Here is a 13,308-nt window from a genome sequence, read left to right on the forward strand (position 1 = left end):
GGTTTGTCTGGCCATATACGCGTAGTCCGGTGCGGCTTCGGGCCGACCTTGTAAGACACCTGTACGACGCTTTTCTATGCATCCCTCTGAAGAGGGCTGTTAAGTTAGGCATTAACTATGGGCCCTTTCCACCGCTAAAAATGCGATACTTAATCTACATAAGGCACCAAGCACTCGGCTCAGATCAAAGCCCGTTCCAGCTGCAAACGCACCATCTCCTTATTCTCCCCGCCTTCTCTCTCTCACTTCTCCCTTGCCTTCTCCATCATCGACTTCAGCATCCCGCACCATATAAATCTACAGCCGCCCTAGGTCTGAGTAATACACGGTTTAGGATGGATCCTATGACAGCGCTTACGGTGGCAACTAGCGTCATTGCCTTCGTCGAGTTTGGTGGAAAATTGATCGGGCGGTATTTTGAAGTTCGAGAGACAACGAAATGACAGCCTCCAGATCTACTCCGTCTGAAAGAAGCCACCCAAGAGCTCAAGATCGTCGCGTCTGACGCCCAGAAAAATCTCAAGGAACTAAACTCAAGTCAATCCAAGAACTCCGGCTCCTTCGACAGTATCTTACACGATTGTATCGATGCGGAAAAATATCTAAATGCATCTTTAGAAAAGCTGACAGCAAGCCCAAATAGTCGGCTGGCCTACCGAGGATCACAGGCTATAGTTGCGATCAAGAGCCTGTGGTCAGAAAGCGACACCAAGAAATGGAATGACAGGCTCAACAGAATAAAGCAGTGAGTCAAAATGAACGTGTTGATGTGTCTATGGCAAGTCCAGGCTCTATCTTGAAAACTATCTACGATGGGAAAGCTAACCACTAGCTAGGGACGAGGCGAGGCAGACTGATGAGCTCGCAGTGGGTATTGAGGAGGGAGTTGGCCATGTCCTCGAATCTGTGAGGTACATCGAAACCACTATGAATGCCTTGCAGGGAGATTTCAAGAAGAATACGACAGGCAGGAGGTTGGCCGATTCTTCGGAGGAGGAGAGACTCGCTGATGCCATTTGGGCTTCGACCTCCCTTCTGGACCTAAAGAGGCCTAGAGGAAAGCCAGCGCCGCCTGAAAATTCTCACCATATTTCAGTGGATCACGACCCTGAGATATATGAGAATCCAATCTTTCAGAAGGTTTTGAAGAGTCTCAAGTTCAATGGGATGTCTGAGCGCGTTGACAGGATCACAAACGCGCACCCCAAAACTTTCGATTGGCTATTCACGACGCAAACTAATCAGGATGAGCTGGGGAATCTACAGTTGGATGCAAAATCTATGGACTTTGTGCAGTGGCTTCGATCACAGAACGATACCATTTTCTGGATAACGGGCAAACCAGCTTCAGGGAAGAGCACTCTGATGAAATTCATCTCAACACACGGCTCTCTGTACGAGCATCTTCGTGTATGGGCTGGCGAAGCCAAACTGGTAGTCGCGAGCTTTTACTTCTGGGGGCCGGGATCGAAAATCCAGAAGTCACGGGTGGGCCTACTCAGATCACTCTTGTACCAACTCCTTGTCCAGCAACCTGAGCTATGCGAAGTGGTGACTCCCAGACGTTGGGCATTCTTCTCCCAGGTCGGCATCGATGCCAAGTCTCCGGATTGGGAATGGACTAAGTTGCGGAGGTGCCTCGAGCGCTTCGCCAGCCAGATTAAAAACACATCACGGCTCGCTTTGTTCATCGACGGACTCGACGAATATGACGAGATAGGGGAAAAGGAGTGGCCCCAAGGCGAGGACGAGGATGCCTCTCAGGCCCAAAATCATGCTCAAGAAGAGATGATAAGCTTTCTCAAAGCGCTGCACGAGGATTACAATCCCAAAATATGCGTCTCGAGTAGGACATGGCCCATCTTCTCGGATGCTTTCTCGCAGAACCCTTCCTTGAAAATGGAAGCGCTCACTCAGCCTGATATTGAGATTTACGTCGACGACCATTTCAACAAGAGTCGTGCAATCCAAGATCTCCGGCTATCCGAACCGAAAATAATCGAAAAGTTGACAGAGGAAATTAAAAATGAGGCTGAAGGTGTATTCCTTTGGGTCGTCCTGGTGGTCGAACAACTCGTCATCACAGCTCGTAACTGCCCTTTGCCATCTGCACTGAGAAAAAAAGTTCAGCGAGTTGCCCAAGGGGCTAGAAAGGCTGTACCAGAGTATACAATCCAATATCAAAGGTACTGAGAAGAGCAATGCATCCAGGTTGTATCAACTTATCATCGAGTGGAAGTCGACAGGGAACAGCCAAATTGAGGCCGGCTTTCTATGGCAGTCCCTTGAGTGTGCGGACCCAACGAGGAAGATGGTATACCGGGGGGTCTCTGAGGACGAACGCATAATCCAGCCACTCAAGCGGCTACTTGCCGGGTGCACACAAGGGCTTCTACAAGCTTCGGCTTCACATTACAGTGAGTACAAGCGCTGGAAAATTGATTTCCTCCATCGCACAGTCTTTAACTAGCTACGTAAGAAAGACAACTGGGCCACCATCTGCAGCGACGGCCCTTCCGATTTCAACCCCATCCTTACACTCATCGCCATCCTAGCCTGCCAGTTGCGCGAGTCAATGCAGCCGGCTAACAGAGCAGCATCCGCCGCTCTACGCTTCATTCTGAAGAGGGATCTGATCCTTCGGATCCTGAGGCTCTCGAGCAAGATCGAGAACACGCCGGAGAATAGGGGCAAACTTGTCACCATCCTCAATCAAGTGGCCACGGAATGGCTCCTGCCTGTTGATACCACCCAGTGGTTCGAGGAGACGATGGTAGAGACTGGGAACCGTTTACTGGTGAACGGTCGCGCCACCACTTTGGCAGCCGCCTGGTGCTGTCTGCCGCTCCTCAGGGCGCAGGTGGAGGCCGATCCGACCATATTGCGCAAAAGGAACCCGCTGCGTAATATCAAGGTGGTTCTCTTCAACAGACCCAGACCCATCTCTCTCCTTGAGGCGTCAGCTTTGAGCTGGGTTTCGAAAAGCATGTTAAGTCTGCCCGAGTGGGATAATCCGTCGCGTAAAAGGGGCTATGGTCCAGCACGGATGCTTACCAAGTGGAACATTTACCTGCGGCTGGAAACGATTAAGTTCCTGCTCCAGAATAATGCCAAGCCGGATAGCTCGTTCAAGAAACGAGTAAAGACGTATGTGCAGCGCAGCCAGGGCACTGCGCCGCTTGAACATATATGTTGGTCGTTAGTGGACGAATTGTTCGACAACAAATCCGATTTGGCCTCTTATGATGTTAGGCAAAGGCTATTGCTGGAAATCGATGAACTTCCTCCCAAAAACTTTCCGGAGCTTGAGATTATGTTCGAATTTATGGCATTGAGCCATTGACAACTACGGCAAAAACGGAAAACAATCCGCTATGCGTAGAGTAACTAAGGCATATATTAAATGAGACAGAATTACCCTGCGCATCCCACCTCCACGAAACCGGGATAAATCACTTGGGATATTGCTCGCGTAACTGAATGTAGCCTGCAGCACCAATGAATGTGCCGGCGTGGGAGACTAGCCTGCGTTTAAAAATGATGCCCAAATTGAGAACAAAGGCGGTAAGTATCCCCTGAGTGGTTTTTTAGTATTCTGTGAGTAGTAGCATTGAGATACTGTTACTTTGAAGTTTTGACGTGGAACGATGTTTTTTGCGCCACGCAAAATTCTAGAGGTGTCTAAAAACTCAATAAAAATAGTATCTTTTCGGTATCAGTGTATATAAATGCCGCGGTAACCAGATTCCGATATTAGCAATTGCTGAAAGGCGAGGCATGTACACCAAAATCCGCACGAGCTCAGTAAGGGTATCCGTACTTGCATGATGGGGATTGTGGTTAAACTGCAATGATGCGGTACAGGTTAGCATCAGCCGCATGGCGTAATACCTAAGCTAAATTACTACCTAAATTACTAGTCTAGAAGCGATCTAGATTACCAGCATTGTGTCCGACTCACATCTCGATTTAAAACTTAGCAATGGAGCCCCAGATAGTTCCAGATCGTTAAAAATAGAAAGCGATGCAAATGCAGAGGGCCAGAACCTCTGGTAAATATGCGGGAAAAGAAGCTCATCAGATACATGTTCCAGCATCCCGATTGACGTCAAGCAAGTATGCATTGCTCGATCTGACTTCTGCCACAGCCCCACGCTTCAAACGTCACATACGGGTACTGCCGAGAAATTGGCGGCGCATCTAACAGCCTAAACGGTCATGCGAGGCCTGCGTGAGAGCCAGGGCAAGGTGTGGACCAGGTGTGTCTGGATGTTCAAGATAGGTTAAAAGGGTCTTTTGTGCTCGCTTATTTGTCGCCGTGAGATGCTGACCCCGAGCAGCCCGAGCAGAACCAGATCTGATATCCGGTGCCCCACCGCTCAAGCCAGACCTTTACAAGCATGCTGCCAACAGGCCATTTCTTATTAGACGGGTCTTTTCCATTGGAGCTTTTGACGCCTTCCTTACTGGCTACATCTCTCAACTCAATCCCGAAGGCTACTACTGTCTATTGCGCCCCTTGATCTCCTAAATCTGGCCCTCTATGTTCCAGATGGACCAACTTTTACACAAAAAGTGGTCATGTACAACATTATTACCGCAAGCGTTGGGATACTGATTCATGTCAGGGTTGCAGTTTCGAAAACGTCCGTCCCAAACAAGTTCTAGGCGCGTAAACGACACGGTGTCCCATCTTGCCGAATAAACCTGGGCCGGAGATTACCAGTTCGAGAGCCACCCTGACTGTGACTGTGCAACCCCAATTGCTTTGCCAAGAACCTCGCCGCAGATATACGTCCGAGTCTAATTAGCGCAGAGGAGCAAATGGCGCCGGCATCACGCCGTGGCTGAGCCCAGGACAGCACATCGTCGCTCGCGCAAAGAGAAGATGCCCCTTCGGTGGACGGAGTATTCAATTCCCACTGTGGATAACTTTGTCTTCGACGTTGCGTGGCATAAATGACGCGTGTAACCGTAGTGACACGCGTCCCCAATGCTGGGTGTTTCTAGTTAGCCTACTATCTCTGGCTAAGCGGTAACCTTAAATGGCAAGTTGCTATGATTGGCGAAGAGCAAATATGTGACCATCGTTTCCCTGTTAACAAGCATTACAAATGCGCCAAGCTGGGCTGTGCAATGTATATTTAGCCTTCTCCATCACAGTCGGTACGCTCCGACGATAAGGTCTTGCCAAGCTACGCACTACCCAACTTTGGGGCTTCGGGATTACCTGAAACGTCTGAAATATTCTTCAGAGGTTGTATTGCACTTGGCCGCATCAGTCGTTGGGTTGCGATCCTGGTTACACCAGCCGATAAGACTGGCTGGTTTGTGTTCGCAAAGCATGCTCAAATAACGAAATCAGAGTTTTCATCTTATTCTTCATCTTATTTTTCATCACTCAATGTGACGCCAGCCGGCACTGCAAATGATGTCTTTACCATTATGGTTAATATAGGCTTCAGAAGTCGACCCTGGGTTTCCTCAAATTTTAGTAGTCGAGGAATCAGGATATCCTTAGCTAGCTTCCCCGTAAAACCATCGCCCAAGTTTGGCCCCGTAAACCAGTCTTGGCATGTCTCAGAAACATCTTTATCTTGACTCCAGACTGCTTCAATGGATGCTCAAACAGCCGGCAGTGCTCGTGGTGCGCTAACTATCGGAAAGGAAGTAGCCGACGCGCGTCACCGACAAAAAGGCGGGGAGAGGGTCAACAGCCATCTCAGTGGGAATCGCTCGCCTAGAGAGGCGAAGCATTGGTGGGTAATGACGTGTTCCACAGCTGTTTTGTCGTCTGTCGCTTGCAGATGTAGCGTAGTGCCAAGATGACTTAAAGCAACTACTAAGATGGACATGGGGCCTGAGTCAATTCTACCATCACACACACCAGCCATCTCTTTTATATACAGGCAATCCCTAAAATGCAGTCGCCCGGTTGCGTGCAACAACACTCCCCGTAGATTTTATGTTTGCGCTCGTCGCGAAATCTAATCAGCCTGGCCTGATGCCAAGCGGACGGTGGTTGTTGGATATGATTGACCGCGTGAGGTCCCAATTTTCTACACACTTGCAAGGAGATACTAACACCTCTCTTTTGACAGCGGCGATCGTATGCCCTTGTGCCCAACAATAAAGCCTTAGATGATGACACCCCTATCGACAGTCGGGTTCACAAGACGTTCCTATTCCCCGTCCGTCCAAAACGCCGAGTCCAATGCTTGATTGCTGTCACCGCCTTGGTGTTCCTCACCATTCTAGCCCATCAAACCACCATTTGGAAGGATTTCTCAACAAGTGAGCCTTTTGAACCTCTCGACGCTACTTATTTGGACCACTTGGCTGCCCCTCTCACCGGCAAACGAGTCAGCAACAGCAAGAATGAAACAACTTTCATTGTTGGTAACCATCACGAAGTCTCGGGTAATTACCCAAAGAACTACCAATGGATCGACCCGTACTCCAGACAACCGTTCGCAGAGGTCATGTATAAGAATGGCATGAATAACAACGCGATGGGAAGGATGCCGAAAGGCAGCCAATACGATGTATTGGTCGTAGCAAGAGGACGGAATGACCAGTACATGGACCCAACTGAGGGCATCAAATATGTCAACCTCACCATTGTTGGGTAACTACTCACCATCGCCGCCGTAATAGGGATCGCTAACCAGTGCGATTCTTGGACAGCTTCTTTGCCAATTTCGATGCGACAACAGGGCAGTGGCGGCGAGCAGGACCGGAGCCGTATGTTCTCGACCTCCCTGTCTGGAGACAGTTTCCTCGCCCTTGTTCGAACCTCGTCAATGGCGGCGCCGCAGACCCGCGATTCATTTGGTCCGACGCAGGCGAGCCCCTCGCAGTAATCGGGACGAGCTCGAGAGTTCCGGGTGTGTGCAAGGCCGTCGGGCTGGTCGATCTGCGCGCTGCCTGGCCCGACCTGAAAGAACACCTCGAGGAGATTGGCTACGGCGACATTCCGATTCGATTCGACACATTTACCGAGATTGGCAAGGCGGGTAAGAAGGAGCGCTATGAGAAGAATTGGGCGCCGTTCTTTCCTGGTCCCAAGCCTTCCACACCAGACCTATTGACGTTCTCGCGGTTCCTCAGTTCACGGCAGAAACATCTTGCACCGTCGACATGGCCTTACTTCGCCTCTCAGATTGCGAAACGATCTATTCTCAAAGTTGACAGCACTCTTGACACGAGCGAGAGATCGCCAGATTCCTACGTCTTAGCCAAAGAAATCGACCTCTCTGTACAAGATAGTAGCAAGCCCTCGGTTGCAGATTCGGCCTGTCTGATCGATTCGCTTCCGCATTCATGGAAACCAAATGCCCTCCATCAGGCAACACCATTCTACCGCGTGACATTCTGTCCGCGCGGGACATGTCTTCCAAGTCAGCGAAATACAGTCCTTCTGGGTCTTATTCACTACAAGATGGGACGCAGAAGTTATCGCCGGTAAGTGACATATCCTACTACATGTGTGAGACAGTCTGGTTGACGCAATGATGCTTGAAGAATGTTTGTCACAATGAGCACCGTTGCACCTTTCAAGATTTTATCTGTGTCGCCCCCACTCCACTTTGGTAAGCATTCCTCTCTACATGTACGGAGCTGGAGCTGACCCTTCGCCCTTTGCAGGTTCTGTCGAAATCGACAAAAACGTCGTCTTTTCCGTCTCTATGGCCTTTATGCCCACCAAGAGTATGGAGGAGATAGGAGAAGGGGAGTCCCCTTTCAGAGAATCGCAGGACTCCCCGGGTGGATATCTTAGCCACGGATGGCTGGACGATACGCTTGTTGTTGGTGCGGGACTCCGTGATGAAGCGTATGATAGCATTCACTTGAATGTTACTACTGCGCTCCGTGGCCACACGTTATGCGTGGATAGAACGTGAGAGGCACGGGAATAATGATTGTATATTACAGGCGAGGAGTCAAAGGCTTGCTTGGGTGCCGGACGAAACCTGGCCCTGTTTAATGGGAAAAGATGATTTGTGATGATGTAATACCACGATAGAACAATTGCGAACATTTTCTTTTATTAAAACTAGAGACCGAGGGCACGTTGTGGTGAGAAAAATGAGAGTATCGCAAGCAGGCTGGGTAGACAGAGAACAGTACGCCGGGTTAAATCACACCTCGGCCCACTGCATGCCAACGCAATCTGTACTTTCTCTCATTCTCGAATTCAACATGTGCCAGGGGTTAAGTAATTCAGGGTACAATAAACTGAGTATCAGCCCGCGTTTCTGATTAATGCAGCATCTCGTAAACCGAAGAAAAAACCGAACCCAACTAATTGCATCACGACGATTGCGGGGCGGCGCTACCGGCGGCATGGGCCCGAGAGCCTAACGATCGTCATGAGACAAGTGGTGACGGTTTAGCACGTCAGTTAGCTGCATGTCTTGGCTCATGCATGTCTCAAGGGAAAGCCGAGAATGTTCGAGTATGTTCAAGACCGCTGGATCAGGTCGAGTGCCATGACCCTTCTCCTCCAGAGCGAGCACGATGCCATTTCACCGATGTACGGAATGAACCGGATAATATATATGCACCATGCCGTGGATAGCACCATTCGGACAATACATTGGTCTAGATGTTGCTATTGGCTCCACCGTACCCGAAATCCTTGCTCACATCCACGGCCTGTTTCAGCAGCCCAAGCCTCCGTCGCAGCTCCGCCTCGGTCAGCCATGAGATGCTCCGCGTGCACCTCACGTGTCTTGCCAGAGCCCAAAGAATGTTTAGCCCGAGCTCCAGCCCGCGCACGACAGCCTCGTTGTAGAAGCCGGAATCACCTTCGAAGGGAATCTTGTCGTGCTTGTCTCGCATGAACTCGACCGACCAGAAGAGGCTGCGGCCTCGGATATCGCCAACAAGTTCTAGCAGCCCGAGCTCGAGCTCCTGTGGGTTTACCTAGCTTGCGACCCATGGCTGGTACATTTTCTGGCAGCTTTTCCTTCTTGACAATCTCCTGGACTGCAATCGCAGCGGTGCAGGCAGTTGGATTGGCCTGAATATCGCTAGTATTAACCCAGACTAATGTTGCTCGTCTCATACCTGGAATGTGTGACCGTGAAGCAGTCCGCCCGACGCAGAAGCTAGGGTGTCAAAGATGTGTTCACACAACAGATAGTTCTCCACTCGTCGTGGCCTGACACACAGAGGATGCGGATGGGTCTCCATGATAGCTTTGTTTGCGTGCAATGATGTGCTTGTTCTGGGACTGGCTCTATTCACTCTAGTACTGAGTGGCAAGTTTGATGGCAGCATCAGTGGCTTCGTTTCTAGAGTCGACAAAAATAGCTTTGGACAACCTCCGGGGCAGTCCTTCAGTAGAAGAGACGCAAGGTCCTTAGAAGCATCGCAAGTGAATCGAGCGCCAGAGTACAGATACACAATCTTGTTGACTTGCTGGCGATTGCCTCAGCAATCTTGGGTCTGCCCTGTCCGATGCATGAGACGGCAGGTCCAGCAGATCCGTCGAGGATGACCTTTCCGGATTTAAGAATAATAGAGATGCCTGAAGCTCGCAAGACTCGTTCTGGTCAAGCTTTGAATGATCCATGAAGGATGCGGGGGTTTGTAGCAAACTAGTCGGCGGCCACGGTTCCCGATCTCGGATAGGCTTCCCGCTTTTCCTGTTCGTCACTGGGCACACTGAAAGAATGAGCGGCACAGCTTATGACATCAGGGGTAGTTACTACATAGAAGATAAAAAATCATGGAGGAATTGGTTCCTTTAATGGGCGGGTACAATCTTTGCCCATATCTCGACTCAAGTCGATCCTTGATAAGCCCATTGAATAGCCTGTGTCTCCTCCCCACCTATTTTGATCCCTCGGCTTCTCTTGCCGGTCTAGTTCAGTTTAAGAATCCTTCTCCAGCGCGCCGTTAGCGCCCGCCAATCGAGTCGGCGCTGTCGGAATCCTCCCGGCAGCGGCCGTCACTCGTCTGACGTTGCGGGGAAGCTACATTATCCGTCGATGCCGAGCGAGAGTGAGCGACATAATCGGCAATATTCCGACCCAAGGACACGCGTGGCAAAGTGCAAGGGACTGTCGATCAAGACAGACGAGAAAAACACGAGACGAGTGAATGTAGAGACGATATTGGTTGAGAGCTTCTTTTGTGCCGGGTTGCAGTGCCGAGGTCCTTGCGTAGTATCTTGCGGACCTGTAGCTAAAGTACTACCCGACGGTTCTAAATCTCAACTGGTTTGTAGCGCAGTGCCATTGCGATGGTTAAGCTACGGAGCCAGAGGTCGTCAGAGTATCGTCCAAGATGCTCACGCCATCCTCGGATTCCTCCATCGGAATGCCACCGCTCCCCGAGCTCTGCGCGTCCTCCCAGTTGGAGCCGGGCGCGACCGCAGGGACGACGCGTTCCATTTCGAAATCGCCCAGGCACATGTTCTGCGGGAAGCGGCACGGGGCCTTGCCGCCTCGGCGCCGGCAGTCCATCTTCTGGCAGACGTGGCCGGCGATGCAGTTGGGCTTCCGGCAGGCGCCGCGCTTAGGGCACGGCATAGTGCGCGACATGAGCTCGAGGATGGGCATCAGGTCGGCGGGGACCGGACTATGGTCGTATTCGCAGTGCTCGTCGTAGCAGGCGTCGATGAGGTGCTTTTTGTTGCAAAGCTTCGTAGGGCCCGAGATTGCCTTGAATCGCTTAAGGGCGTTGGTTGATGGCGAGGGGATGTAAGGGTCGAGGCGGTCTCCGTTTCTGTTAATCGCCACAAAGCCGGCCGGGATATCTTCGTGCTTGGGCAATGTGGACGTGTCTTTTTTCGTGTAATACGAGTCGGGGTCGCGATCCGCGGGCTTGTCCCTCCAGCTGTCGCTCATATGCGACGTTGGTTGGCCATTATAGTTGGTCTTTGAGAGGTGCCGCTTGGTATCGACGTGGGAGAATTTGCAGTTATTGCCGTTTCTGCATTTACCGGCGGCATAGAAGGTGCAGCGCGTGCCGTTATCGTTCGCCGAGATGGGTTGCAGAGCGTTGGTAGGTAGGTCGGCATTCCGCATAGCCAGAGGCGTAAATTTCGAGTTCTGGATGGGGCCGGGGGAGTAGGAGACAAGGCTATTTTGGCGGAAGACTCCGTGGAGCTCCTCGGTGCTCATGCCGAGCTTGTCGAACTCGGGATGGAATCGCACGCTTGGTGTGCGGATCAAGGTAAACAAGTCCGCGTTACCCCTATAGGGAGTAAGGTCGGCGACATAGCCCACGTCGTGGCATGCGGCGAAATAGATGTGCTTGCATTGGGCGTTCTCGGCGTACAGCCGCAACATGGCCTTCATTTTGTGGTCAGCATTCTCTTTAAGCTCGCCCGCATCGACGAAGTCGGTCAGGCCGTAAGACCTGTTGAAGCCCGCGGTAAACGACGAGAGCGACCGCTTCTCGGCGCCGCAGAGCCCGTTCTTGTTTAGATGCTTGGACAGGCCGACGAGGTTTGCGTATACGCGAACCATGATCTCGCATCCGTCGATGCCTTTGCGACGAAGGCTGTCCTTGATGGTATCGTTGAGCTGTTTGGCTGCTCTGATACCTCCCTCCTCCCCCTCCCGGATAAAGGCCTCGTCGAAGACGTAGCCATCGCCATCCACCACGACCAGCGCAAATGGGTTGCGTTCATGGCGGCGCGCCCGCTGCTTGTACCGCTCTCGTAGCTCGCGCTCCTCCTCGTAGTCGCTCTTCAGGCGCTTGTAGCTTTCGATGAGGGTGGAGTATTGCTCCAGGATTTCCGAGAGGTCATCTTTGCTGCGATACACGGCGAGCCTCTCGGTCGCCAGATCCAGCGTTTCATCGCCCAGTGTCACCATTTTTCTGTTCCTAGCACGTGCCTCTGTGAGGCCGGCCCCGCATCGCAGGTTGATGCGTGGCCAAAATCGACGTTGTTTGCGAGCCCTGTTGATGGACGGGCGAGCTGGACTTGTGGCGGAGAAGGCAGAAAATAGAGGGGAAATCACACGTCAGCAATGATGTTGATGAGGGGAGCTTTGTTGTGATGAGCGAAAAAAAGGGGAGAAAAGGTAACACAGGTTTCGTGTGCTAATCAGAGCTAATCAGAGCGGGGTCACTAAATTCACTGGCTCTAGCCGGGGCAACACACACCCTGGGAGGATGCTATGCTACGTATTCAGCGCAGAGTGGCTGTGCTGTAACCGAATGACGACGCTTTCTGAGCTCGTATTGATGCATCTCAAGCCGAGTTCTTGTTCGGATAACCCAATACTGTAACAGTCTACAGTTCAAATATCATGTTCCGTTATACCTGCAGCATGCGCTGGCATTCATTACTCCCATAAAGTTTAGGCTACCAGAAATGACACCCCTGGCAACATGATTAAGCCCGTTGCGAAATGGATAAACTTTCTCCAGAAATTGAATTCAAACTGTTTTCGGTCATGTCTATTCAAGAACCATAAACCTCAATAGTCAGTCGATTTATCAAGACTACTATTCCTGCCCTCGTCGGCTACTAATCGTCCTGTCCTTTATCATCGATATCCTCGATTAAGCGAACTCCTTGGGCGGTATTTTGTCTAGCAATAACCACGTCACCGCTCATCATCAGACGGATAATGAACCCGTCATCGGTGCACACTAAGGGAACTTCGGGCCTAGGGTACATGGCATTCCGGGCGTTCGGAATTTCTCAACTCCCTAGCGTCTTCATGGTGTTTCGCCCCAGCTTGACTTGTTCTCTTCACGTTCAAATCTAGCTGGAAAATGTCAGGGTTCACTGCATTTATCGCATCGATAAATATGACCGTTTTCTCCCCCACTCTCAACTGTAGGACGGTAGGTACGGTAGAAACTGACTGTCAAAGTTTAACCCTCTCCTGGGCAACAAAGTTTGCCCATCTGAGAAGGATTTCCAAGAACCCACAGACTGGAGACAGTTCAGCCCGACATCATGCTCATCAGCCCAACCACGTGGTGCGCCACACGACGCAGTCCAACGTGTTCGATGGCAGGGTTTTGGGCTGGAATGGCTTTTTTCTTGGGTGGAAGAAGTATATTCAATCGCTCAGATTCCCCCTCGACAAAGCACGTAGAGGCTTATCAACAGTCGGATTGGAAGTACACTTAGCTCTCTCAACTGGATCTAGGCTGGGTCCCAGGACGTAAGGCATACTAATTTTTTCAATTTCCTTTTAGCTTTACCCAGTATCCTAGATAGTAATGCATACTATTCCATCGCAAACCACCGCCCATTTTTATTAACATTCGCCGTACCGTGGATCTAATCGCACTGGTGGTGCTGACATAAACAAAACCCAAGACAGCCGC

General features: G+C 51.0%; 5 protein-coding genes across 5 annotated transcripts; 3 read left to right on the forward strand and 2 right to left on the reverse strand.

Moving 5' to 3' along the window:
* Positions 1-140: 140 nt before the first annotated feature.
* Positions 141-3,343, forward strand: BGZ61DRAFT_549925 (uncharacterized protein; the record flags this gene model as incomplete). Its single annotated transcript, XM_046255447.1, has 5 exons — positions 141-312; positions 454-745; positions 837-2,038; positions 2,187-2,417; positions 2,484-3,343. The coding sequence occupies 5 exons, from the start codon at positions 141-143 to the stop codon at positions 3,341-3,343; spliced, it is 2,757 nt and encodes a 918-aa protein (XP_046102009.1).
* Positions 3,344-6,026: 2,683 nt separating this feature from the next.
* Positions 6,027-7,989, forward strand: BGZ61DRAFT_455621 (uncharacterized protein). The gene is made up of 5 exons (XM_046246408.1): positions 6,027-6,043; positions 6,102-6,628; positions 6,688-7,464; positions 7,525-7,592; positions 7,648-7,989. The coding sequence occupies exons 1-5, from the start codon at positions 6,032-6,034 to the stop codon at positions 7,902-7,904; spliced, it is 1,641 nt and encodes a 546-aa protein (XP_046102010.1). The 5' UTR covers positions 6,027-6,031; the 3' UTR covers positions 7,905-7,989.
* A 224-nt stretch (positions 7,990-8,213) lies between these two features.
* BGZ61DRAFT_590170 (uncharacterized protein) lies at positions 8,214-9,198 on the reverse strand (the record flags this gene model as incomplete). Its single annotated transcript, XM_046256616.1, has 3 exons — positions 8,214-8,916; positions 8,954-9,025; positions 9,073-9,198. 3 exons carry the CDS (start codon positions 9,196-9,198, stop codon positions 8,605-8,607), a joined length of 510 nt encoding a protein of 169 aa, XP_046102011.1. The 3' UTR covers positions 8,214-8,604.
* Positions 9,022-9,603, forward strand: BGZ61DRAFT_59919 (uncharacterized protein). Its single transcript, XM_046256895.1, has one exon. It carries the CDS (start codon positions 9,197-9,199, stop codon positions 9,503-9,505), a length of 309 nt encoding a protein of 102 aa, XP_046102012.1. The 5' UTR covers positions 9,022-9,196; the 3' UTR covers positions 9,506-9,603.
* A 653-nt stretch (positions 9,604-10,256) lies between these two features.
* On the reverse strand, positions 10,257-11,834 carry BGZ61DRAFT_534766 (uncharacterized protein; the record flags this gene model as incomplete). Its single annotated transcript, XM_046254190.1, has 1 exon — positions 10,257-11,834. The coding sequence occupies one exon, from the start codon at positions 11,832-11,834 to the stop codon at positions 10,257-10,259; it is 1,578 nt and encodes a 525-aa protein (XP_046102013.1).
* Positions 11,835-13,308: the final 1,474 nt, after the last annotated feature.

The sequence above is a fragment of the Ilyonectria robusta genome, assembly GCF_021365365.1.
Source record: "Ilyonectria robusta strain PMI_751 chromosome Unknown BGZ61scaffold_15, whole genome shotgun sequence".
NCBI classification, from domain to species: domain Eukaryota; kingdom Fungi; phylum Ascomycota; class Sordariomycetes; order Hypocreales; family Nectriaceae; genus Ilyonectria; species Ilyonectria robusta.

What these genes read in the sequence shown, in the direction of transcription:
- BGZ61DRAFT_455621 (XM_046246408.1), top strand. An exon ending in GTCAACCTCACCATTGTTGG is followed by an intron (nt 6,629 to 6,687) that starts GTAACTACTCAC and finishes ATTCTTGGACAG; the next exon opens with CTTCTTTGCCAATTTCGATG. An exon ending in GGACGCAGAAGTTATCGCCG is followed by an intron (nt 7,465 to 7,524) that starts GTAAGTGACATA and finishes TGATGCTTGAAG; the next exon opens with AATGTTTGTCACAATGAGCA.
- BGZ61DRAFT_59919 (XM_046256895.1), top strand. Translation starts at nt 9,197, where the DNA reads ATGATAGCTTTGTTTGCGTGCAATGATGTGCTTGTTCTGGGACTGGCT.